We start from the raw sequence: 27,206 nt of genomic DNA on the forward strand, positions 1-27,206 counted from the left end.
CCCTCATCAAACCTTCACCAGAATAGATCATATTTTTCTAACAATAGGAATGATACCAGAAATTATTGCATCAGATATAATTCCGATTCCATGGTCTGACCATAATGCAGTATACACTACTATAGCCTCAGCCATACCAAAAGCGCATGACCCAACGTGGTACTTACCGGACATAATGCTCAAACACCCACTACATCAGATGGCCATTGAACAAGCTTTAAAGGAATACATATCAATTAATAATACAACAGACATCTCCCCAATAACACTGTGGGAAGCTCATAAGCCTGTCTTGCGTGGTACAATACAAAGACAAATGGCACTATTTAAACGGGAACGCAAAAATCTAGCAAAAAAACTAGAACTCAATTTTAATGCAGCCTACATATCATTTCAAGATAATCCATCTCAGAGTACAAAATCTCATCTGGAAAAATCTAGATTGGAATACGATCTATTTCTCACTGAGTCAGTTGATAAATCCCTCAAACGCTCCAAACACAATTTCTACATGAATACAAACAAACCAGGTACATATTTGGCTCGGGCATTAAATTCAACTAACAAATCTTTCAAACCAATACGTTTGAAATTATCAAAAAATGTTTACACTTGTAATCCAGTTAAAATAGTCCATAAATTTCACTCACATCTCGCAACTTTATATAAGACAAACAATGAATTTAATCCTACAGAGGCTGAATCCTTCTTCTCAAAAATAACCTTACCTGAGTTATCTCAGAATCAAAAAAGCAGTTTGGATGAGCCTATAACTATAGATGAAGTTGCTAACGCCATAAAAGACCTAAAACTTAACAAAAGACCAGGCCCAGACGGCTACTCGGCTTTATACTATAAAACATTCTCAGAAATACTCTCTCCCATTCTCACTGAAACGTTTAACAAACTTCTAGATGGACATTCTTTTCGGCAAGAAACACTAATGGCAATTGTTTGTATGATCCCAAAACCCCTTTCTGATGATACTTCCTGTGTGAATTATCGGCCTCTCTCTCTGTTAAACCTCGATATTAAATTATTAGCAAAAATAATAGCAAAACGCCTTAATAGCATTATAGGAAAATTAATACATAGAGATCAAGTAGGCTTCATGCCAAATAGACAGGCAGGCGATAATATACGCAGGGCAGTGTTATTGGCACATATTGCTAAAAAACGGAAAATCCCTTTATGTTTTCTATCTCTCGATATTAAGAGGGCATTTGACACAGTATCCTGGCAATATATGCAATATTCATTACAAAAATGGGGTTTTGGACCCCACTTTTTAACATGGATCAAAGCATTATATAATAATCCCAAAGCCTATATAAAATATGCTGGATACAAATCTGAAGCCTTTAATATCGAAAGAGGTACCCGACAGGGTTGCCCATTATCTCCCTTATTATTTGCCCTTATACTCGAACCCATGGCCCAATACATCAGAACAAACCAAACTATAACTGGCATTGAAGTAGGAGGTATTACACACAAATTATGTATATTTGCAGACGATATATTACTTTTTCTATCATCACCACAGGTCTCTGGTCCTAACTTAATACCAGCTCTTGATGGATTTGCAGCCCTATCCGGCCTTATGATTAATCCTAAGAAATGCCTAATGCTTAATATTTCACTCACAAACATGGAATTGATCCCGGCTAGGGCTGCACTCCCATTCACATGGGCAGAAAAATCAATCCCATATCTTGGAATTCATTTAACAGCATCTCATTCTGACTTATTCTCAACCAATTATCCTCCTGTATTAAGACAGATCACAAATCTGATAAAACAATGGTGGCAACTTCCTTTATCCTGGATAGGGAAGATTAATGCAATCAAAATGACTATTCTACCCAAATTGCTTTATCTATTCAGAGTCCTCCCTATTCCAATTCCTTCCTATTTTTTGAGAATAGTACAAAAAAGAGCAACTTCGTTTATATGGGGCTCTTCTAAACCACGTATACCTATACACACACTACATCTTCCCAAAAATAAAGGAGGCCTGGGATACTCTAATTTTACTAACTACTACAGAGCAGCACATTTGGCCAGTCTGTCCAAATACCATGCAAAACAGGAAATCCCATTATGGGTATTTATAGAGGCTTCAGAAAATGACCCACTATTAATATCAAATTTATTATGGCTTGATCCTAAAGACCGCTTTAAAATTCATATTCCCATAACTAAACACTTCTTATCTCTCTGGGATAAACTAAAAACCAAATATCAGTTACAATCTCCACACAATCCTCTCCTTTCTTTTATCAGAAATCCGGCATTTTATCCGGCATGGATCTACCCAAATTCTTTTAAAGCTTGGACAACATCAGGCATTCAGACACTAAATGACTTCATAGCATCTAAATCATTCCTTTCATTCCCATCGCTTAGAGAAAAATATGATCTACCAAACTCTGAGATATTTAGATATCTCCAAATCAAAAATTTCTATACACCATTCCTAAAGGGGGATACACCATTATCCCAATTATCCATTTTTGAATCAATCTGTACAAAAGATCCATTTGCTAAAGGTACAATTTCATCACTTTATAATCAATTATATGGAGTAGCAAATCTTAATAGACCCTCTTACGTTCAGAGGTGGGAGGAGGACCTGGGACGAACTTTAGAAGACACGGACTGGTCTAACATATGGCTCACATCTAAGTCATCTTCACCCAACATCTTAGCACTGGAGACAAATTATGAAGTCCTAACTCGCTGGTACCTTGTACCCGCTAGAGTGGCAAAATATTCACCTAATACCTCAACTCTTTGTTTTCGAGGATGCCCAGAAATAGGCACATATTTACACATATGGTGGACGTGCCCAGTAATCCAAACCTTCTGGAAGGAAGTCTTCGTGATTGCATCTAAAATATTTAAAAAAATAATACAACCAGATCCATATTTAACTTTACTTAATCTAAAACCGGAATGGTTAACACTCTCTCAATTCAAACTTATGATCCAACTAATAACGGCTGCAAAACAAACAGTGGCCAAGGCATGGAAATCTCCTACATTGGTACTAGCAGAAACAATTCACAGAATGAATAATACAATGTCCCATGCTAAGATGGTAGCCATCGATCAAAATCAAATTCCAAAATTTGAAAAACTTTGGCATCCTTGGATAAAACAACAGTTCCTGTCAAACTTCAATGACTCTGTCCTGTTGCCATGGTAACAGATTAAATGACTTACAGAGACACCCATTCTAAGGCTTCAAAGAGAACTAAAAAGAATAATAAACTGACGAGCGGGACAACCTTGTGGACCATACCTCTACCTTTCAACCCTTTTTCTTCTTTTTCTTTCCTTTTCTCCACCTTACGATTAAAGCTCATTATCAGAATTTATTTGACCTATATACACTCTACTTGTAAACAATATGTATAGTAGGTATAAATCATTTAAATACCTACAAAAGTAACTCAGGAAATTATATATATCTTTAATTTAGGTTTACGTAAACCCAATGTTTAATATTTGAAATTTCATTATATTTACCTATAGAAACCCTACTGTAAAACAATGAGCTTACTTTATAGATCCTTGTAAACTTACTTTATGTATCTTTATAACATTGTATACTCAATAAACTTCTTTTGACAAGGAAAAAGAAACTGTGACTGCTACTGCAGGGCCATAAATCTAACTTACCTACTATTAAGGGGCCAAGACCACCCAGTAACCTGAGGAAGGCAAAAACAAGCTACACTCAATTGGAGGTTCACCCCACAACTTGTGTCAGACATTTTTTCTGGTATCCTTTTTGAAAAAACTCCTTTCCTGAACGTGATTCTTCTGCATTTAGGAGAAGGAGCTTTGACTGCCTCTAAACTCTGCTCTTCCTAAACCATACCTCCCAACTTTCTGAGATGGGAATGAGGGACACCTTTTAGAAAAAGTATGTAAGCATAGGACACTCCCCCTCTCACGCCCCCCTTAAAGGAGAATTATACAAAAAGTTATTGGTTAAACCCACAAGTGTTTTTTTACCACTACTATTCCTTTATATTGGCTTTTGGAATTTACAGATGCAGAAATTCTGAACTTGAATAAAAGGTTTAGCACTGTAAAACACTTTTGGATAGATAAATAGTGAATTTTATATACAACTATATAAATCAGACCAAAAATAAGCGATAAATGAGGAGGAAAGAGGGACATTGTTCAAAATGAGGGACAGGCCCTCGAAATCAGGGACAGTTGGGAGCTATGCCTGAACTCCTCTAAAAGCCTATCTGTGCATGGATATTCAGGCTTTTACTGAGTTGTGTTCAGGTGCTTTGGCAAAAACACCATAAGCTCCAAAATATAGGAGCAACAGTGTGAATGAGGCCTAAGGTGTAACGTGAGAATGTTTTTGGCCTGGCATACTGTACACCTATCAAAATGTAAATCCTGTAATGCCAAAATGTTTTAAAAAATGTAACTTTCCAAAGTTTGCTATCTCTATTTAGTAACATAGTTGAACAGTGGGGACATCTAGTGGTAAACAAGGAATATTTCACTCTGCATTTAAACGTGTGAATCCAATGTAAAGATCCAATAACCTCTCTCATACATAAGTATTTCCAATAATTTACCAAGCCAAGAGGTAATAGTACTTAAGCACATAAGGGAGCCTAGAGTAAATTACAATCCAGTGGTGTCCACTAGCCTTGTACATAGTAACATAACAAAACAAAAAAAAAATTACAACTTGAGGATAACTAACACTTTAGATTATTTTGGAGAAAATATGCCCTAGGACTAATTTTATTTTCTGTACTTTTGAAAAATTTCCAGGGATTAAAGGAATTATCCTGCTCTAATAAGTAAATGTGAAACTTTCCTCTTTAAGGCTGGGTTCACCCCCATGCAAATTGGATGCGGGTTTCTCCGCATCCAATTCACATAGCAGGAGAATGTGACCGGCTCTCTATGGAGCCAGTACACATATCCCTGGGGTGGCTCCAGAGTGCACTGTATAGAATTGGCTCCATTTTTCCCGATTCATCCCTGAAACAGAGAACAGGGATGCGCAGTGTTCCTGTGCGATCCGCGACCGGTTTGGGTGTGAACCGAGCCTAAAGGAAGGTTTTTAGGATGCCAGACAGCTAAGATATGACATAGACTCCATTAGTCTTACTTATCCTGGACAACCTGGTTAATTTTGTCATTTTATTCTGGCTACAAAAGTGTGGTTATTCTAGAAAAGCATGTTGGAAATATTGCAAATATCATATGAGCTGGTACTATCTGTGATGGAGAAAAGTGCGGAAAGTATGACAGTGGCAGTATGTGTAAGAGAGCAGTGTAGAGGATATGACAGCAGGCAGCATGTGTGGGAGTAAAGACCTGAGGGTATGTGCAGAGAAGGGTAGGATGGTGAGGGTATGACAGTGGGCATAATGTATAGCAAATAATTGCAGAGAGTAGGACCGTGGGTAGCATGTGCAGGAGAGGAGTGTATATGGTTTAATGATGGATAATATGTGCAGATGGGGAGTGCAGAGGGTATGACATTGTACACAATGTTTGACAGAGATTGTGGGGAGAGAATGCTATGAAAGTGTACACAGTGTACATAAAGGATCTGCAGGACATAGGGGGAAAGCAGTGAAAAGTGGGCACCCTTTAGCTATTTTATATTACGTTGTCTTTTATTTTTGTATTCTTTTTTTTTTTTTTACTGTGGTGACAGGTTCTCTTTATGGAGACATCAGAGTCCCAGCACAATGTAGGAAATTGGTATTATTTGTGTCAACTAAGTGTGACTGAGTGATATCTGTCTCTATTCTGTGACTTAGGCTGGCCATACACTGATCAAATTTTGCCCGTTTCCTGATGAACCAGCCAAAGTTTACTCCAAGGGTGGCTCTGTCAGTCACCTACCGCCTGGCATCCAGTGCTGGATTTATCAGGGGGCAAAAGGGGCGATAGCCTCGGGCCCCCCTGCCAGAGGGGGCCCTAGACTTCCTTTATAAAAAAATTAAATTTATTTTCTCTTGAGACTTCAGTAGTGTGCTTGTTGAAGAAATTGTCCAGTTTGCAGCCTTTGCCAAGCTTTGGTAATGTCTCACTCCATCTCATGATGAAGGGCTTGCTTATATCTTTCCAGGTGTTAATGTAGCTCTTAGTATATATTTGAGCATGATGGTCACTAGTTGTTCAGGAGAAAGGTCGTTCAGCAAATCGGCAATGATAAAGAATTATCTGAGAACCACGATGACCCATGAAAGACTAAGTACACTGTGCCTACTGGCTATCGAAAACCTTGTCCTTCAGATGATACAGTTTGATCAGTTAGTTTTTGATTTTGCAGATGCTAAGTGCAAGAAGGAAGACATTTTGTAAATATTGTAGTGTGATGCATAACTGTGATTTATGACTTGCTAGTTCTAATTACCATGTGTTCTTAGAATCAATAAAATTGAGAAAAAAAATCAAGTGTCTTCTTCGGAACCTATTGCCTCATTTCCACTGATCGGTTCGGGTTGGTTCGGTACGGTACACTATTCTGAGTGTGTCCATTATGAAAGCGGCCCATACAACCAAACCATACTGCACCATTCATGGTCCTGCTTCAGATATGGGGCCATAGAAAATGGTACAGTACGGTTAGGGTGGAGCTACTGGCATCACACGATACATTCCACTGACTGGCGGACAGACAAAACGTCAATGCTCACGTCAAAGTTATTTTTTCTAAACCCCGTATGGCCCCTGGCAGTCCGACTTGCAGTTGAAACGCTCACCTGAATAGGCCGGACCATTTTAACCCTTCCAAACTGTACTGACCCAAACCGTTCCGCTCAGTGGAAACGAGGCATAATATATATATATATATATATATATATATATATATATATATATATATTTTTTTTTTTTTTTTTTTTTTTTTGGAACAAATGTGGTTTATTAATCATTTCAGTTTTTGTATTTGTCATATATTTTAATTTCTATGTTGAGGGGGCTCCCGAACATGAAGTGCCCTGGTGTAAATCCAGCACTGCTGAGATCCCTTGATTAAAAAATCAAAGAAGCTGGGTGGAAGATTGTAAGTCGAACAGCAGTGGCATCCAATCAGATGCAGCCGCTGTTTGGGTATTTTGACAGCTGGCTGTCAGAATACAATAGTCACAGTGGGAGAGTGTGTAGCGTAAGTGGAGGAATTGAGTTTGATTTTCTGTTCAGCTTTAGTGCGGGATCTGCATGGGTTCTGTGATGAGTATGCAGTCTGTCTGCTTTGTTTTGCGGCTGTGTAAGCACAAAAAGACAATAAAGGTGGAGCAAAGGTGGAGAAAAGCAAACACACAAGGAGAGACTGTAACACTGCTATAGAAATTATGGGGGGGGGGAGAACTGCGACACTGGAGAGGAAAGCCATTAGAGTGTAAAGTTTACTGGTGCAGGCAACGCTGTATCCTGGCCTAGGCCAACAAGGCCCAGGCCTAGGGCAGCACTTTGCAGGGGGGCAGCACGGAAAGAGTCCCCGCCGGCTTCTGCTACACTGTTAGTGCAGCACCAGTCTTATGGGGGGGACTGGGCTGAGAGGCAAATTAGTCTAGCGTCCCTATAAAGTGGCCTCACTGCTTCCGGTATGCGGGTGGCTGGCTTTCTGCAACTGTGGTTGGGGGGGGGCACTGCGTTTAATTTTGACTGTCCTTTCATCCTGGACCATAAACCTTCCTCACTGTGCTATATGTTTTCTGCTGCACCATTGGCATGGTTATATCTTCTTAGCCCTCTCCATAAAATTATTAGAAATTTGTGCTTAAAGTAGAACTATAGGCAACACTTTTTTTTTCATTTTGGATAGAGTAAGGGAGGGTTATAACCCCTGTCAGTTTATTTTTTTTTATCATCCCTGTCCCATTGCAAAGGTTTTCCTTCACTTCCTGTCTAATAGCCAAGCAGGAAGTGAGAGGAAATCTATGCAAATTAAGGGAATCCATTGTCCCCCCGGCCTTCAGAACTAGTGTCCCCACTCGAACATTCTCGAACAGCAAGGAGTGTGGCCGTGACAGGAAGGGGTGGGTCATATTTAAATTAGGGGGTGCATGAGTTTAGTCAGGCCTAGGGCAGCACAAAACCTAAATACACTACTGGGTGCAGGAAGCTTTCAGTTCATCTTATAGTGAGCAGGAGCACTAAGGGCAAGTGAACACTGAAAAGAAGAGCCAACAGGTAGATGGGAGTATATTGACTGAGGATGTAAAGATATATAGGTGCAAGAGGATATAGGAACATGGGCATTATCATTAACACCTGTCCCATTACCCCCCTCTTTTCATTTCTAGTACACTCTTCACTAGGAAACAAGGGAAGATCTCCCTAACAGAGTCACAGACAAAGAAAAAAACCTTTACAAATGTAAAACTATTCTCTTATGTATAAAAAAAAAAAATAAGTAAAAAATTGTGACTGGAGTTAATATAGTACACAAATGTTAACTATTTTATGTCTGTAGCCCCTTTTTCCCTTTGTGTGTGAAAAAGAATAAACACCTCCTTCCACAATCTTTCTCCTTTCTTTCTACAGAGAGACAGTCAGAAGAATACCATTTGGATATCACCTTCCATAATCGTTAATTTTTAATGTCTGTGGCACTGGGTTTAATAATCTTAAACTAGGAAATTCTATAATAAAGCTTTCATTGTTGCCAATGTATATGGTATATTGAATATGCCTTGCTTTCTTGCAGCTGCCATGTTCTTACTTTGTGCTGTCAAGGTACCAGATGCAGTCTCTGAGATGTTAACATCAGAATTCCAGCACCCAGAAACAGGGCAGAGGCTGAATGCTATTCTAAAGTTCCACACACTCTGGAGGTTCAGATATCAAGTCTGGCCAAGAATGGAAGAGGGAGCCCAACAGATCTATAAGGTTCAAAATATCACGCTGTTTGACTAAGATGCAATAATGTGATCGTTTGGCATCATTCAAATGATGATTATCAATAATCTAAATTTACAGATCCCTCCTCCCAGCATAAACTTTACTTTACCCTCTCCCATCTTGGGTATGCCATCAGTACCAATGTTTGATCCGCCCTGGGTTCCACAGAGTAGTGGAAGCGTACAGGACCCAATTAGTGAGGACCAGTCTGTAAGTAATTGACTATCACACGGTTATCTACTATATATAAGTCATGTGGTGGTGGTTGAATTATACAACAGAGGACTCTCTTTTGTATAGATAGTGTCTCATTCTCTTCCTGAGAAATTCTTAGTTTATTGCTAATATTTTAAGCTTGTATAATGGAATGTGCTCTTACAATATTTTAACTCTAGAAATCATTCTCTGCTCGTGCTGTGTCCCGATCCCACCAGAGGGCTGAACATATTCTCAAGAACCTACAGCAAGAAGAAGAGAAGAAGAGGTTGGGGAGGGAGGCTAGTCTGATCACTGCAATACCGGTCACACAAGAGGCTTGCTATGAACCAACCTGTTCTCCTAGCTCAGAACAGGAGGAGGAAGGTGTGCTTGGTGCATGTAGCCTGCAATAATGATACACAAACATATACATGCTGTAAAATGTGTAAATGAAAACAAATACCATTACTAGTACCACATAAGTACTATTTTTATCTTTGTCAACTAGGCAAAAAGCTTTATGTGAAACTAAGAAGATAGTTCAAAGAACTGCATGTATATATTATCTATCAAAATTTTAAAAAGTATCCACTTTATGTCTTCTAACTATATGCAGTATATGTGAGGGATCTAAATTATCCTATTCATGTAAAAGGAAGAATGAAGTTGGAATTTGTAAGGATAACTGCATCTCAAATTCGAGGGATCAACAGAAGCAAATATAGCTAATGTTTCCCTTAATGCCAGAGTTTAAAGTCCAGCTACAGCCAAATCGTTTTTTCTAATTTTGGATAGAGTCAGGTAGTATTAGAACCTCTGAAAAAAATGTTTTATTATGGTTTGTGCCCCAATTGGGGTATTATAACCTCAGTATTTGTCCTAAGGGACCACTGTCGATGGAAGAAATTATGATGAGGAGAGTCCAAAATGTTATGATTGTCACTAGAATAGGAGTAGCGGGGATATCTTCAAATGAGGACACATGTTCCAGCAACAACTGTCAGATATTGGATTTTCCCTAATTTTGGGGCGCTTTCTGTTGTGTTGCTAGAGATAGTAAGCGTATGAAAATCTCACAAATTCTATCCAAAACGGAAAAACTTTTTGACTGGATTTACACTTTAACACTATCTTGCTTCTATATATTTAGTTACTGACTACATATTAATTATGAATGTTGGTTCAAGGCTATCACACTGAAAGACTAACTGTTGACAGAGGCCATTATAGTGTAATATTTACAATTCACTGGTCAGATAGGGCAGGTTTCACCTCTCCAATTTTGATTGCCAGTAGAAGAAGCTGCCAACTTGAATTCCCGTCGCCTATCAGTGAGTCCATCCTGCACCTCAAGCACGTCTCACCGTAACTACTCTTTCCGTCGTGGCTCTGTGTGGTCAATGCGCTCTGCAGTCAGCGCTGAAGGTCAGTCTCAGCCATTGCTAGTACCATTATTCATAAATTTCCAGAGGTATAATGAGAACAAATTGCAGAAACACTTTTTCTACTTTAATCAGATGAGGAACATGCTACAGAGCATAATGCAAATCATCATGTGTCTCAGCCACCACAGCCTGTGTTCCCTGCGTGCATCTGTGCTGCTGTCCTGCCGATAGTTCACCTCATGGAGGACGGAGATGTTCGTGAAGATGGTGTGGCAGGTAAAAGTTCTATCTGGTGTATTTATTTATCCCTCTAACATACTAAAAGTAACTTGAAACCACAAGGGTTTTTTTGTCTATTCAGAGCATACCCTAGATTGAGACTTCTTCGGAAAACAATCAAAAATTGTCCTAAACTTCCACACTTAAAGCGGAGTTTTATACTGTAGCTGCTGACTTTTAATATAAGGACACCTGTACAGGGAGCCTGCAATATCAGCACCTGAAGTCGACCCATTGGCTCCGGGTGCAGGCGCCGGCATTCTTACTAAGGGAAACAGGAAGTGAAGCTTTGTGGCTTTACAGCCTGTTTCCTACTGCGCATGTGCGCAGTGCTTTCTGAATGGTCCCGTCATCTTCTGGGACACACACAGGAAATGCGATACCCTAACTATCAAGGGCTGAGGTGTGCTTTGGCCTAGCTGGTCAATACGCCTAGAATAGGGATACCCTGAATGTAGGAATATGAAAAATGTACGATGTGTATAATTATTTGAAGGTTTGGGGGAAACGGGTGGGTGGGAAGCATGTGGGTGGGAAGCGGGTGGGTGGGAACCCTGAATACAAGCCGACACAGGATCAGACAGAGGAGGAGGGATATATACCCCTCAGACTCCTCCAACAATTACAGGCTGGCCTCCGGCCAGCCTTCTTGTAGTCAGAGTCTTCACTTGCAATGTGATACCCTAACTACCAAGGCCTGAGGTGTGCCTTGGCCTAGCTGGTCAGTACGCCTAAAAGAGGGCAAAAAAAACACGAAAGTAGGTGTAATAAGAAAGCTTGATGAAGGGTAGGTAACAATCCGTTTAGTAGAGTAGCGCACGCTCGGATGGCTTCAGTATACGGATTCGGTATGTATCAGCTATAACAGGAGGAAAAACAGCGTCCCATGAATTGATGATAAGAAGGGACCCCACTGTTTGGAACCTGCGAAACTGCCCAGAACCCAAACAAATGTCACGTAAATGATTTGGATTAAGCCTAATTTCTGAGAAAACACAGGCATGGGAACGAACTGCTTGTAGTGAGAGGATATGTGGGGGAAAAGGGAGCAAGCAGACATGTGCAGGATGAAAAAATTCGTTTAGTTTAGTTTCGTTTCGATTCGTTATTTAACTAAATTCGTTTAGTTAAATTCGTTGCATTCATTACATTCGTTTTCGGAATTTGTTTCGTTTCGTATTCGAATTCGAAAAAATTCGACCGCATTCGAAAAAATTCGACCGTATTCGAAAAAAACTATCAAATTCGAAAAAATTCTAACACATTCGAAAAAAGCTGTCAAATTCGAAAAAATTCTACCACATTCGAAAAAACTATCAAATTCGAAAAAATTCTAACAAATTCGAAAAAAACTATCAAATTCGAAAAAATTCTACCACATTCGAAAAAAACTGTCAAATTCGAAAAAATTCTACCACATTCGAAAAAACTGTCAAATTCGAAAAAATTCTACCACATTCAAAAAAAAATATCAAATTCAAAAAAAAATTTACTACATTCGAAAAAAATATCAAATTCGAAAAAATTCTACCACATTCGAAAAAAAACTGTCAAATTCGAAAAATTTCTACCACATTCGAAAAAAACTATAAAATTCGAAAAAATTCTAACACATTTGAAAAAACTATCAAATTCGAAAAAATTCTACCACATTCGAAAAAAACTGTCAAATTCGAAAAAATTCTAACACATTCGAAAAAAATATCAAATTCGAAAATATTCTACCACATTCGAAAAAAAACTGTCAAATTCGAAAAATTTCTACCACATTCGAAAAAAACTATAAAATTCGAAAAAATTCTAACACATTCGAAAAAACTATCAAATTCGAAAAAATTCTACCACATTCGAAAAAAACTGTCAAATTCGAAAAAATTCTACCACATTCGAAAAAAACTGTCAAATTCGAAAAAATTCTACCACATTCGAAAAAAACTGTCAAATTCGAAAAAATTCTACCACATTCAAAAAAAACTATCAAATTCAAAAAAAATTTTACTACATTCGAAAAAAATATCAAATTCGAAAAAATTCTACCACATTCAAAAAAAACTGTCAAATTTGAACAATTTCTACCACATTCGAAAAAAACTATAAAATTTGAAAAAATTCTACCGCATTTGAAAAAAACAATAACTGAATTTGAAAAAGTAAACTATATATATGGTTATATATATATATATATATATATTATATATATATATATATAATATACACATACACACACACATATATATATATATATATATATATATATATATATATATATATATATATATATATATATATATATAACCATCTTCCGAAATTTGAATTTCTTATAAAATGAATTCGAATTTGAATAGGAAAGATAGAAAACAGAATAGAAGAAAATATATATATTATATTTTCTTCTATTCTGTTTTCTATCTTTTCTATTCAAATTTGAATTCATTCTATACGAAATTCAAACTTCAGAAACCATGTACCGAAATTCGAATTTCGTATAGAATGAATTCGAATTGAAAAGACTATTACAGAATATATAATATATATATATTATATATTCTGTAATAGTCTTTTCAATTCGAATTCATTCTATACGAAATTCGAATTTCGGTACATGGTTTCTGAAGTTTGAATTTCGTATAGAATGAATTTGAATTGAAAAGACTATTATAGAAAAGAAAAGCATAAAAAAACAATAGAAGAGAATAATAAAAAAAAAAAAAATTATATATATATATATATATATATATATATATATATATAATTTTTTTTTTTTATTATTCTCTTCTTATGTACCGAAATTCGAATTTCGTATAGAATGAATTTGAATTTGAATTGAAAAGACTATTATAAAATATAAAATAATAGAAAAGAAAAGCATAAAAAAACAATAGAAGAAAATAAAAAAAAAAAAATATATATATATATATATATATATATATATATATATATATATTTATATATATATATTCTATTGCTTTATTATTTTATATTCTATCTTATTTATTGTTTTTTTTAGAAAAACGTTTTCTATTTTTTTCGAATTCGAGTATGTTGTCGAATTCGATTCGAATATGTTTTCGAATTCGATTCGAATATGTTTTCGAATTCGATTCGAATATGTTTTCGAATATGTTTTCGAATTCGATTCGAATATGTTTTCGAATTCGATTCGAATATGTTTTCGAATTCGTTCGTTTTTTTTTCGGATTCGTTTAAATTCTTTACTTTTGTAATTCGGAAATTCGGATGCATCCGAATTTCCGAATAATGAAAAATTCGTCCGAATTTCGATTCGGAACGAAACGAAATGCACATGCCTAGGAGCAAGTGCTGACCCGAGGAGCCCCTGGGAAATAATTGCGGAGAAGATTCAACACTTCAAAACGGACATCAGTCAAGTAGCTCTGTGAAATTCCCATGAACCCCTGGCCTGTCTGTCTGTTCTTGGTATGGGAAAGTTTGAGAGGGTGAGCCGCAAAAATGGACGAACTGACAGGAGTTTGCAGGGGTCTGAAGTGCTGGATACCTGATAGATATGTTTGATAGTGTTGGCGGATAAGGCCAATACGCTGTGGCAATATGAATTGATAAACATGGAGTAAAACATACCAGACACACAGAAAACTGGTCCCACATGATTTAAATCGGGTCGTGCTTCTGCTTGTAACCTGACAACTGAATCAGAGTCCTGAAACGGGAAGGAGGGCCAGACTCCATCCTGAGGAATAAGTTTAATCACATGATTCAGCATACCCAAAGTGACCATCCTTTTGACCCGAACCTACCACTTTGTGGGCCATCAAGAGGATGTTGGCTAAGCACACACCCTGCGAGAGACTAGATCCATGGGCAGTAACCAGGGTCTCCACTAAAACAGGACACCACTTAAATTTATTAACCCCTGACACCCCTGCAGGTACCCAAGATCTAATGGAGTACTTGGCAAAGGTGTCAAAGCAAGGACTGTAGAAATTGCTGAATCGTCAAATCCACGGATAAGTATTTTGATGAAAATATTTCCACAGGAAAGAGGCAGCCAAAAAGTAACAAATGATGTCGGAATCTTGCCACTGGACACCATGGTGGGCCGACCCACCATCTTCGGAACAAAGTTGAAGAACCAGACCAAGCACCCCTTGGAAATTACTGCCTCCAGTAACTTGATTGACAACAAAAGCATGGCTTTCATTGTCAATGTCTGCAGAAGCCAAGATACTATATACGAAAGACTCAGGCGAGATAGTGATGAGGCCCACGTGTAGGCCTGAAAAATTCTTCCGGCAGGGGCTGTCTGAAGACCGGGGGGCGGGAGATTCCAACACAGCCTCTGACAAGAAACATTACTTGGCTCAGACATATTGAACCAGAAGGCTTGACAAGACCGGTGGACTAAGGGGATGCTGACCTTGCCTGCAGAAATGTAGGAAGAGCAGGAGCTGGGGGTGCACTGACATCCATCCTGTCTTGCAACCGTAAGAGGTCGTGGGGAGCATGTTTAGCCCACATGAATTTGCGTTAAAGAATAATGCCCAGAACATGTTCCATGCTGGTGAATGGGAGTAGCTAGGACAGAATTGGAAACAATCCAAAGCGTACCACCTTCCTGTGGCTGGGAAAGAAAAACCCCTGTGACAAAGCTCCGCTGTGCTTAAGTATGGACCAACTCCTTGATGACAGAGTGCTACCATGCTCTGAACCCGCGTGGGGTTGAGGGGATGAACGTGACTTAGTTGCTTCCGAAACGTGCGGCATGCCCAACCCAAGGAAACACAAACTAGAGAAAGTGACAGCAGACAACCAGACACGAGAACACCACCCCTCTGTGCCTACCTGAGTATAGGGATGTAAGCAGTAATGGCAAGACCATAGGACGTGAATGAACCTGATGATGGCCTCCCACCTTAGTGTATGTAGTAAGTGAGCCTGAGTAACCTGCAGTGCAGAGAGAGTAATTTAAAACTGAACACATGACAGATCCAGGGATGAGAGCACTAGCTAACTAAACCCAGGTATACAAGAAACCTGAACGATAGGGACGATGAGACATGTAAACAAATGAAGATACAACAGCTATTGGTGTATGCCGTGACTGCATGGTACCAACATACTACGACAGAACATGCTACGGCATAACCACTATGACAGAAACACGCTATGACAAAGCATGAATCATGAAATTACCATGGAAGTGGAGCTACACCACCAAACAGCCTCCCCTTTTCAGTCCTTGCCCTCAGTGGCCCCCCCTCCCCCAGAAGCTTGCAGGGAGAGATGCAACAGACCTCACAAGTGCTGACCATTGAACTTGCTGGTCTTCTGCACCCCCCCCTGTGATTTGTGACCCCTCTGTTATAACATTATTGAACTGACAGGAAAGTTCCCCATTGTGGCTCATTCCTCTCAGGTAACAAGCTCAGCTGGGAGTGTGTCTGCACATGCTCAGCACGAACAGGAAGCTGCATTCCCCAGCTTTGTGGAAACTCCACAGCCTGTGATGATGGAGGAGGGGGGATGAGTTCCTGAGTGGGGAGCGCTGTACTAGGAAGTGTCCTGATTGCCATGACAGGAACCGGTAAGGAAAGAGTTACCATAAGAAGACGGCAGAAACATCCCGCTGCTTGGACGGTGTGGAAGAACCCCTCCCCACTACAAAGGAGAAAGTGATAATGGACACATCAACATCACCTGGTGTGTGTGATCAGCAGCCCCAGCCAGGCAAGGTGGGGACACCTAATAGTGGGGGACAGCTGACTGCTGGGACTGGGATCCATGGTGTCTGGGCTATACTGGACCCATGGACTGATCATTGGCCATTCAGATATATAGAGTGCCCTGGACTTGTCCACATACACTGGGATTATCTGTGGACATTCTCTGCTGTGCTGCAAGCGCCCCCCCCCCCTGTTATTGGCACCCCCCCGAGGCCCGTACCTACCAGGACTAAACAGCTAACCCCCCCTTGATGCCCGGCGTGAGCACCGGGAGGAGTAAGTGGGTGGGTGGGTGCCCCCCCCATGATGCCGGTGTGAGTCCTGGGAGAAGTGGGTGGGTGGGCAGGCAGGTGGCCCCCCGATGGTGCCCGGCGTGAGCACCGGGAGAAGAACCGCCACGAGATTCCTGCAGGCCGACCACCGTTCTGTAAAGAAACTGGAAGTGATGCGGCCAGCCAGTGAACCCGGAAATGACGTGCGTTGGCTGTAACCCTGAATTCAAGCCAACGCAGGATCAGATAAAGGAGGAGGGATATATACCCCTCAGATTCCTCCTACAAATGCAGGCTAGCTTCCGGCCAGCCTTCTTACTTAATAATTAATATTGGGTCCTTTTGGCTTCTCTAGCAGGGATGAATGTATTTGCCTGGGTTTAATTTGCTGGTGAATTAGCCAAACCCTGCTTGAAATCTGCGAAACCCAAACTTAATATATAGAGTGATCAAGTATTGCACAAAAAATCTTGGTGACCCTCCACTGCACTTATGTGAAAATGAATGATTGTAGCTGCCAATTTAAGAAGAATAAATCAATATCACTGTATTCCAAAATAAATAAATGAAATAGTGGCGCTAATATACAAACTTGCATGTATCCTGAATAATAGTGATTAAATGTGAATAAACCACATAAGCACAATATCAACATATAATCAAACTATTACCATAAAGTGGCTATTTAAAGTGACTGTATAGAACAAATAAATTAGAGTCCCATATAATCAAATGGTGAATAATTAAATTCTGTGAAACAAGTACAAAAGTCCAGACTCAAAAACTCATAAAGTCCAGGTTGTGAATAGTAAATGGAGAAAGCCACAGTGCCACTGAAGAGGTAAATGTGCAATGAATCTTCAACCGCTATGCATGTACGCCTTCACCACACCAGTAGTGATTGTGATTCCCCCTAGTGAAGCCGCACTCACCAAATATATATGCCTTGCATTCTCATGCACGGCACACAGGCTTTGTGTAGGACCCCCCAAGGGGTGACACGAACTGGAGCACGTTGGATCAAAGACAAAAGGACCTCCTTAACGGGCTAGGCTTTTCATCAGGTGAAGTGATATTATCATGTAAAAGAGAAAAAGCCTCCAATAGCATAATATAGCTTAAAACCATTTATTGGGTAAACGCAAAAAACCCCTTTCATTAAACTCACATTTAAACAAAAAAGTAAACGCATGAGCAGGACATTACATACAATGGATATTAACAGTGTACTGATGGTCACAGCGGACCCGGGAGGCTGATAATGGCTTCTCACCCCTCTCCTCGGTGGATCCTCAGCGCTACGAGGTAGTCTTAGCCGACCAAGTACAGAGCCCAGAACGTCAAAAGTCATGCGCAGATGCTAGGTTGCCGTACAGCCCCGCCTCCATTAAAGTTTATGGGTGGCGAATCTTGAAATTAAATTCTGCCCATTTTCAAGGCTGATAGGCAAGCTGTTGTAAAAAATGGCCATGGGGAGATGGTCACTGCCAAGGGGGACATTTAGGAATGCAAAAATATTTTCAAGCTATCATACAGCAGGGAGAGGGTCTTTTTAATGTGACTGACGACAAAAGAAAAACACCAATCCTTAAAATGATATGCTTGGAGGTTGCCTTTAAACTGTATGTGGTGTTGTTGAACAGTACAAACTTCATATACAGCATCAGCAGCACCATATTCTGGCATCATATATTTTGAATGTGTAATTGAATTTTACACTTTTACATTTAGTTTGGCTTAAATACAACAGCAGAACTCAGGTTCATTTCAACTTGAAAAAATGTTTTTATAGGTCATTTTAGCTGTGAAATCTGATATTTTTATTGAGGTAATAGGCCTGAATTGAACAGTGGAAGTAGCAGCCACAGCAGATGTAAAAGCTATAGAAAAATAAATTTTTTAGCTCTCGGATTCATACAAACTGGCTAGTGGCATAACATTTTATTAGTACAGTTTGTGAGCTTCTTTTTTGTAGAACTCAACTGCATTGTCTTATGGCCCGTACACACGATCCGAATATTGTACGAAAACTGTCGTCTGAGGAAGAATCCTACGATTTTTGGATCGTGTGTACACTACTTTCGAGAGCCGATCACGACAGTTCATCCGATATTATTCGATCAGACAAATACAAATACATTACAACACAGGACATCACTTCCGATGTTTTGTTTCTGTCGTACGAGAATTTTCGTGACTTTATTTACCTATTCGATTTCTACTTGCGACTATTAGGAGAAAAAGGTTGTACGATCTGTCGTACGATATTCGGATAGTCCATACAGGCCTTTAGGTTGTAAAAGTTTATTAAACATCAAAACATGGTGCACAAAATACTTCAAAACCACAACCCAACATTCCCTGAACCCCCTGCCATTCCTATATGAATAATTATTTACAAAATACTCAAAATATAGACATGCATGTGTTTGATAGAAATTGGCTAGCCCCCCGGACAGTATGCGAGCACTTGAATATGCAGCAAATAGAAGGAGAAGATGCAGGTTATATCTTGCAATAAAAATTGTGTATTAATGTTTATCTGAGAGACAATATCCACAAATATTTTAGTGGCTGGACAGTATGTAAGCATCTTGGTTCGGTCACATTATGAGAGGGAGAAATGAGGCATGTTTTATCTTGAAATAAACAGAGTGTTTTACCTCAAAGACAATAACCATAAGTATTTTTGAGTGCCAGAGCACTGGAATAGGTCACAAACTTCAATGCACAGTGCAAGATTTTCCCTGCAGCCTGGTCACTGAAATAAACTGCAAACCATGATGTGCAACGAAGGATTTACCCTGCAGGATACATTTGAAAATTTGGTGGCTGAGGTCCAGCTACGGAAACATTTGGCACCTTCACAGTGTTTGATCACCCAAATTACCCATGAGAGGTGGCAGGAGCTGGCCATGGTGGTAGGCATTCTTTTTTGTGCAAGATGACACTTAAAAATTTAGTCTATATCATCAGCAGTAGGGTTTTTGTAGTCATTGACAATCCAAGACTGGTTCATTTGAATGAAAGTAAGCTGGTCCATGCTGTCAGGGGTAGGCAGATTCCCCTCTCTGTAACAAAATCTCCTGCTACACTGAAGGCCCTCTCAAACAGCACACTGGCTGCAGAGCAAGCCTGAAGCTACAGTGCATACTTTGCAATCTCCAACCAGTGGTCCAGCCTGGACACCCAACAGCCCGTGGGATCAACACATGGTCCAGACGCTGCTTGTGATTGCTGCTTGCAGCCGAGCCTGGTTTTAAAAATTCTTTAAAAGGGTGCCAAGGCAGCTGCTATTAGTGCCCTTCCTTTTAGGGATCAGATGATTATAGGAATGTTGGTCATCAGCAAGGATCCTGCTACCATCAGAAAATGCAGCAAAGAGTTTCTTATGTAGAACCTTCTCAATGTCATGGATCCACAGTAATGTTTGCCTGTCAGCTTACCTCTCCATGTGTTTAGCTTGAGAGACCAGCCACCCTTCACCTGGCTGCTTAAGTAATCTCTCCTCAAAGCATGGCTCCACCCCAGGCCCTATCAGGGGACACTATATTAACCTGTGCACTGCAGGCCAGCCCTGCTGATCAATATTGTGTCTTTGGCTTCCGTGTGCTCCATGCTGTGTGTTCTACGTCTGATTCTAGTTACCGATCTTGGCTTGTTCTTGACTGTCCTTGTCTGCTTCATATCCGACCTTGGTGTGTTCCTTGACTATCCTTACCTGAGTGTTGCCCTGACCTTTGACTATCTCCTAAATACCCTTTGTTGTCGCAGTCTGCTGCTTCCTCTCTACCTTCCTGTACTCTACCGTGAGTGTGACCTGGGAGGCCCTGGGGCTCGCAACCTGGAGCCAGACTGCAGCTAAATCTATCCCCACCACTAGGGGCCTCTGGTGAACACCTGCTTGCTCTTAGATTCTGCGCCCTGGGAAATCTCTTGCTCTAGCTCCCAGTGTGATCCATGTTGGTGCTCCAGAATACGTGCTCTCCTGAATCACCTAGAGCTCCATCCACAGCAGTCAGCCGTAGGGTCCGCTACCTTGTGGTGCACTTCTGACCACAACAGGGTGCATCTGTCACCTGGACTCAGGTGACCTTACACTCAGTTTACGGTAGTTTCATCTCCTTCTGGGGTGGTGGCAGTAGATCAGCTATTTTTCCATTTTAATATTAAAGGCCATGTTCGCTGCAGAATTGCTGCAGTGGGGGAGCCTGAATCCTCATCATTCCAGAGGACAACATTCACTGTTCTCAGAAATCTCACCCCACCCATATACAACTTACAAAGTTTGGGAGCAGTGAAACATTCCCCTTAAAGCCTGCCCAATTTCCTACTCCTGCTCTTCACTGCTATCACCCCAACCCTCCTCCTCCTTTTATTCCTCTTCCTCCTGGATACATTGAAAAAAGAATCCTGCTGGCCCTGAGATAGCAGCAAGTCCTTCTCTTTCTTCCTGCTGATGTGTCTCCACTATTCAGTCTAGAAAACATACATTCAATGGTTCAGTGAGGCAGTTCCCAATAAAAACAGACCTCTCTCAAAACGGTACAAGACTCTTATGTTATTTAACACGATGCTCTTGTATAGGTGCAAGTGAAGGGTATATATATATATACATATATATATATATATATATATATATATATATATATATATATATATATATATATATATTTCAAAAAGGACACATATCCTAAATAGAATATTTTGTATATGTTCTAAAATTTCTACAGATCACATTTGGCTACAGAACCCAGTGCTTCTTTGGATAGTGATATAAATGGTGGCAACTTAACACTTAGTGGTCTATTTATAAAAAAAAATGCTTAAGCCTTCTCACAGCAGTCACAAATAATCACTGTATTGTGTATAATATAATACCTTATTATGGCCACTAGATGGAGCTGACGATCATAAGAAATAAACATATTATACACACTACGGTAATCATTTGTGATGACTGTGCAAATGCTTAAAGCGTTTGTTAACCCCCCCAAAAAAATGGATCCTGCTCCTATAAAGCATGTTATATGACACAGCGCTTGTCCTGTGTCATTTGGCCCCCTGTAACACCTAAAAAACCTGGCTGATCCTGACAGTTTCTCCCCACCACTCTGTAAACTGACCACAGTGTATCATGGCTGCTGAGACCAGACACGTGGTCAGTTTACATGCCTCAGTCATCAGCAGCCTGCTATCTGTTCTCCTCTCCTGTGTCCTCCTCCCCCCTCCCCTCTGTCTGTGTGTGAGCTGCCCCTCCCCCCTTTTGCTGCTCTAATAACACTAACCTGTATACACCATCAGCACTGCCTCCTATTGCAGTGTCCCCCTCTGTGAATGATTTATAAATATAAATGCTGTAAATACCTATATTTAAGAGCTGAGATTGCGATCACGTGACCAGCCAGCTCTCTCCTCCTCCTCTCCAGACTGACATCAGCAGAGGAATCTCAGCCCCATCTGCTGCATCTTTCAGAGGAGAAAAGGAGAAAGCTGGCAGGTCATGTGATCGCAATCTCGGCAGTGAAATGAGGTATTTGCAGAATTTATTTTTATAAATCACACACAGAGGGGGATCCTACAATAGGAGGCAGTGCTGATGGTGTATACAGGTTAGAGTGGCTTAACAACCACTTTAAAGTAGAAGTAAAGGTTAATATAACCCAGGTTTAAAACTTTGCCTCCTCCAGCTCTTACACAGACTGCCCACTGTTTGAAAAATATCTCATTGTAAATTCCTTTTTATTTATTTTTTTATCTCTTTCAGTGCAATTACATGATCGCTAAGCCCCGGTAACTTTGTGTCAATGAGCGGCTCAACAACAGGGCCGAATTTACAGACCTGTGACATCACCTGCCAGCTTCCATTACACCACTGTGATTTCTTGGTCATCTTTCAGAGATAATGAATGATAACACAAAAATGTTTCTTTCACTCATGGTTAGTGTTTGGCTGAAGCCATTAATTATCAATCAAATCTTTTCATATCATAATCACAACAGAAACTATCCAAATGACCCTGATGAAAAGTTTACATACCCCAATTCTTAATACTGTGTATTGCCCCCTTTAACATCAGTGACAGCTTGAACACTTTTGTGGTGTTTGTGGATGAGGCTCTTTATCTTCTTAGAGGGTAAAGCTGCCCATTCCTCTTGGCAAAAAGCCTCCATTTCCTGTAAATTTTTGGGCTGTCTTGCATGAACTGCATGTTTGAGACCCCCCCAGAGTGGCTCAATGATATTGAGGTCAGGAGACTGAGATGGCCACTCCAGAACCTTCACTTTATTCTGCTGTAGCCAATGACAGGTTGTCTTGGCCTTGTATTTTGGTTAATTTTCATGTTGGAATGTCCAAGTACATCCTATGCGCAGCTTCCTGGCTGATGAATGCAAATGTTCCTCCAGTATTTTTTGATAAAATACTGCATCCATCTTGCCATCAGAAAATTTCCTGTGCCTTTGTAGCTCACACATCCCCAAAACATCAGCGATCCACCTCTGTGTTTCACAGTAGGAATGGTGTACCTTTCATCATAGGCCTTGTTGACTCCTCTCCTAATGTAGCGTTTATGGTTGCGGCCAAAAAGCTCAATTTTGGTCTCATCACTCCAATTGACTTTGTGTCAGAAGGTTTGAGGCTTGTCTTTGTGCTGTTTGGCGTATTGTAATCGGGATACTTTGTGGCATTTGCGTAGTAATGGCTTTCTTCTGGCGACTCGACCATGCAACCCATCTTTCTTCTAATGCCTCCATATTGTGCATCTTGAAACAGCCACACTACATGTTTTCAGAGAGTCCTGTATTTCACCTGAAGTTGTTTGTGGGTTTTTCTTTGCATTCCGAACTATTTTCCTGGCAGCTATGGCTGAAATTTTAGTTGGTCTACCTGACCGTGGTTTGGTTTCAACAGAACCCCTCATTTTCCACTTCTTGATTAGAGTTTGAACACTGCTGATTGGCATTCTTAATTCCTTGGACATCTTTTCACATCCCTTTCCTGTTTTATACAGTTCAACTACCTTTTCCCGCAGATCCTTTGTCAATTCTTTTGCTTTCCCCATGACTCAGAATCCAGAAACATCAGAACAGCACTGAATGAAAGATGCAAGGGTCTGTCAGAAACTCATTGACCTTTTATACACATACACTAATTACAAGCAAACAGATCACAGGTGAGGATGGTTACCTTTAATAGCCATTCAAACCCCTTTGTGTAAACTCGTGTGCATGTTATCAGGCCAAAATCATCAGGGTATGTAAACTTTTGATCAGGGTCATTTGGGTAGTTTCTGTTGTCATTATGATTTAAAGAGTAAACACAGTTGATTGTTAATAAATGGCTTCAGCCAAACACTAACCATGAGTGAAAGAAAAGTTTTTGTGTTATCATTCATAGTCTCTGAAAAATGGCCAAGAAACCATAAATTCTGGCAGAGTGTGTAAACTTATGAGCACAACTGTATATCTATATATATATACCACATAGAAGGTTCTCTGGTGGGAAATTGATCACTATCACTATAACACATGGACCTGGAAGATTCTCCTACAGATTCACTGGTTTTTAAATATTCCCCTACTGTATATATTAAAAAACATATACCACATGGCTTTTAGAAGTCTGGTCTGTTAGAGCTTATACCATAAGTATTATTTGTTATGTATTTTTGGCACTGGACTAATGTTTCCCTTCCCTATTTCATGTTGATTTTTTTCTGTTTTCCTGTAGTGAGTGCAGTAGCCCAACAAGTGCTCTGGAACTGTTTGATTGAGGACCCATCCACTGTCTTAAGACACTTCTTAGAGAAACTCACCATCAGCAACCGACAGGTAACATTCACTTACATTACAAACCAGGTTTTACTGTCAACAAACAAAACACAACATTTTAGACCTTGTTCTTCTGAATTAATAAATGGGAGAGCCCGTAGGGTTAAGATTTTGTCAGAACAAATGATGAGAGGATACAATATGAAAAGGTCAAACTCAGTGGCGGCTGGTGCTCCAAATTTTTGGGGGGTGCAAACAAACTGAAAAATTCTGAAAAAAAACACCATCAATTGCAGCCTCACTGTACCATCAAACACAGCCACTGTGCCATCAAACGCAGCCACTATTCCCATCAATTGCCGCCACTGTGCCATCAAACGCAGCCACTGTGCCCATCAAACGCAGCCACTGTGCCATCAATTGCCACCACTGTACCATCAAACGCAGCCACTGTGCCCATCAAATGCAGCCACTGTACCATAAAATGCAGCCATTGTGCCATCAAACACAGCCACTGTGCCCATCAATTGCTGCCACTGTGCCATCAAATGTAGCCACTGTACCATCAAACGCAGCTACTGTGCCATCAAACGCAGCCACTGTGCCCATCAATTGCCGCCACTGTGCCCATCAAAGGCAGCCACTGTGCCCATCAAAGGCAGCCACTGTGCCATCAAACGCAGCCACTGTGCCCATCAATTGCCGCCACTGTGCCATCAATTGCAGCCACTGTGCCATCAAATGCAGCCACTGTGCCATCAAACGCCGCCACTGTGCCCATCAAACGGAGCCACTGTGCCATCAAATGCAGCCACTGTGCCCATCAGTTGCTGCCACTGTGCCATCAAACGCAGCCACTGTGCCCATCAAACACAGCCACTGTGCCCATCAAACGCTGCCACTGTGCCATATCAAATGCTCCCACTGTGCCATCAAACGCAGCCACTGTGCCCATTAAACGCAGCCACTGTGCCCATCAAACGCAGACACTGTGCCATATCAAATGCTCCCACTGTGCCCTATCAAATGCTCCTACTTTGCCCCATCAAATGCTCCTACTGTTCTCCATCAAATGATCCTACTGTGCCATATCAAATGCTCCCACTGTGCCCCATCAAATGCTCTCACTGTGCCATATCAAATGCTGCCAGTGTGCCCCTCGCCTACCGTCTTCTCTTACCCTGTCTCAGTGGGACAGCTCCTCGATGCTCCTTGATGTCTTCTCCCGTCCTCTCTTCCCGTCCTCTGCTATGATTGGACGCCTGATAGGCATCCAATCACAGTGCCTGTCGTTTCAGCCAATCATGTGATGGGTAACAGATCCGAGCACCTGATTGGCGGAGAGGTGGGTTAGTGTTAGGAATATTCATTCACTTTTCTAACACAGCTGAGTGACCTGCGAGCGCCCAGCATGGCGCTCGCAGGTCACCTTTTTGAACGCCTAATAGAGCCTATGGCTCTAATCAGGTGCTTCAACAGAAAAAAACCCTGCCTCTGTAATTCAGGAGCCCGGCGCTCTAAAAGGGGCTGGGCGCCTGAATAGGGGGTGGCAGCAGCAGCCATAGATAGATTCATGCAATGCATGAATCTATCTGTTGGTGCTAGGGGGGTGGCAGGAGGTGGAGGGCAGCGCCCGTGCGCCCTTATGGACGTTTGATTCAAACTGTTAGCTAGGGCTGAGGCAGAAGTACCTTATCTCTGCCTTTTTCATGTGTATATAGGAAACTGAACTTGTTATTTCCTTTGTTTGCCACTGTGCTGTGTTTTCTGTCTGTGGCTTGTTTATGATAAAACATGATTACAATTGTCTAGACATACTGCCATTTGACATGCGATATTCTCCTCTACCTGCTCACAGTATCTCATCATCTGCCTTTATGTAGAGTTGATACCTGCTCAGTTTTTTATATTTAGTTTGTGAAGAGCTTACAACAACACACCAACCTGTCAAGTTTTTTATCTTCCTTTTCTAGCCTAGTCAACTCTAATGCTGCATCAGTAACCTTAAAGAAATGCTTTCTTCTTTCTATTATGTACACAGTGCCTTGCTGAGTTGCAGTGGAATACAATGAAATCTGTCCACAGATAAACCATGGTTGGGGTATTGTAGCCATATTAGTGCACTTGCAACAGAAACAATTGAGTACTGTCCATGATACTTGTTTTTGTTCTTTTTTTTTTTTTTTGCACTGACATACAATTTTTCAGGACAAGCTTTCAGGGTATGTTGTCCCCTTCTTCAAGGTCCAAGCAGTATCACGGACAGTACTCAATTGTTTCTGTATATATGGGAAAATTGCGCTTAGTGATCTAATTGTAATTGATAATATGTGACACAACAGCAGCACTCATAAATATGTGCACACCATAAAAGCAAATAAATAAACAAAAAATGTTGCGCTGTAAAAATAATGATATATAATAAAGTCTTTCCTCAATATATTATCAGTGGATAAAAACCATTAAAGTCCCTCGCATAATCCAAAACACATTATATGTTTAACCACTTCAGCCCCGAAAATATTTACCCCCTTCCTGACCTGGCCATTTTTTGCGATACGGCGTCGCTTTAACTGACAATTGCACGGTTGTGCTATTCTGTACCCAAACAAAATTAGCATCCTTTTTTCCCCACAAATAGAGCTTTATTTTGGTGGTATGTAATCACCTCTGCATTTTTTTCT

At 40.4% G+C, this 27,206-nt stretch overlaps 1 protein-coding gene across 27 annotated transcripts in view; it reads left to right on the top strand.

The window, feature by feature from the left end:
• UNC80 (unc-80 homolog, NALCN channel complex subunit) overlaps positions 1-27,206 on the top strand; it is a 288,619-nt gene that overhangs the window by 130,533 nt on the left and 130,880 nt on the right. For 25 of the 27 annotated variants that reach the window (XM_073633516.1, XM_073633519.1, XM_073633525.1 and 22 more), the window contains 6 exons: positions 8,720-8,901; positions 8,992-9,123; positions 9,309-9,495; positions 10,405-10,536; positions 10,629-10,772; positions 24,482-24,582. In XM_073633516.1, coding sequence (XP_073489617.1) covers positions 8,720-8,901; positions 8,992-9,123; positions 9,309-9,495; positions 10,405-10,536; positions 10,629-10,772; positions 24,482-24,582 — 878 coding nt within the window. The remainder of the gene's footprint in view (positions 1-8,719; positions 8,902-8,991; positions 9,124-9,308; positions 9,496-10,404; positions 10,537-10,628; positions 10,773-24,481; positions 24,583-27,206) is intronic. The other 2 variants (XM_073633518.1, XM_073633522.1) reach the window with 2 other exon arrangements.

Source organism: Aquarana catesbeiana, linkage group LG06 (genome assembly GCF_042186555.1).
Source record: "Aquarana catesbeiana isolate 2022-GZ linkage group LG06, ASM4218655v1, whole genome shotgun sequence".
In the NCBI taxonomy this organism is placed as follows: domain Eukaryota; kingdom Metazoa; phylum Chordata; class Amphibia; order Anura; family Ranidae; genus Aquarana; species Aquarana catesbeiana.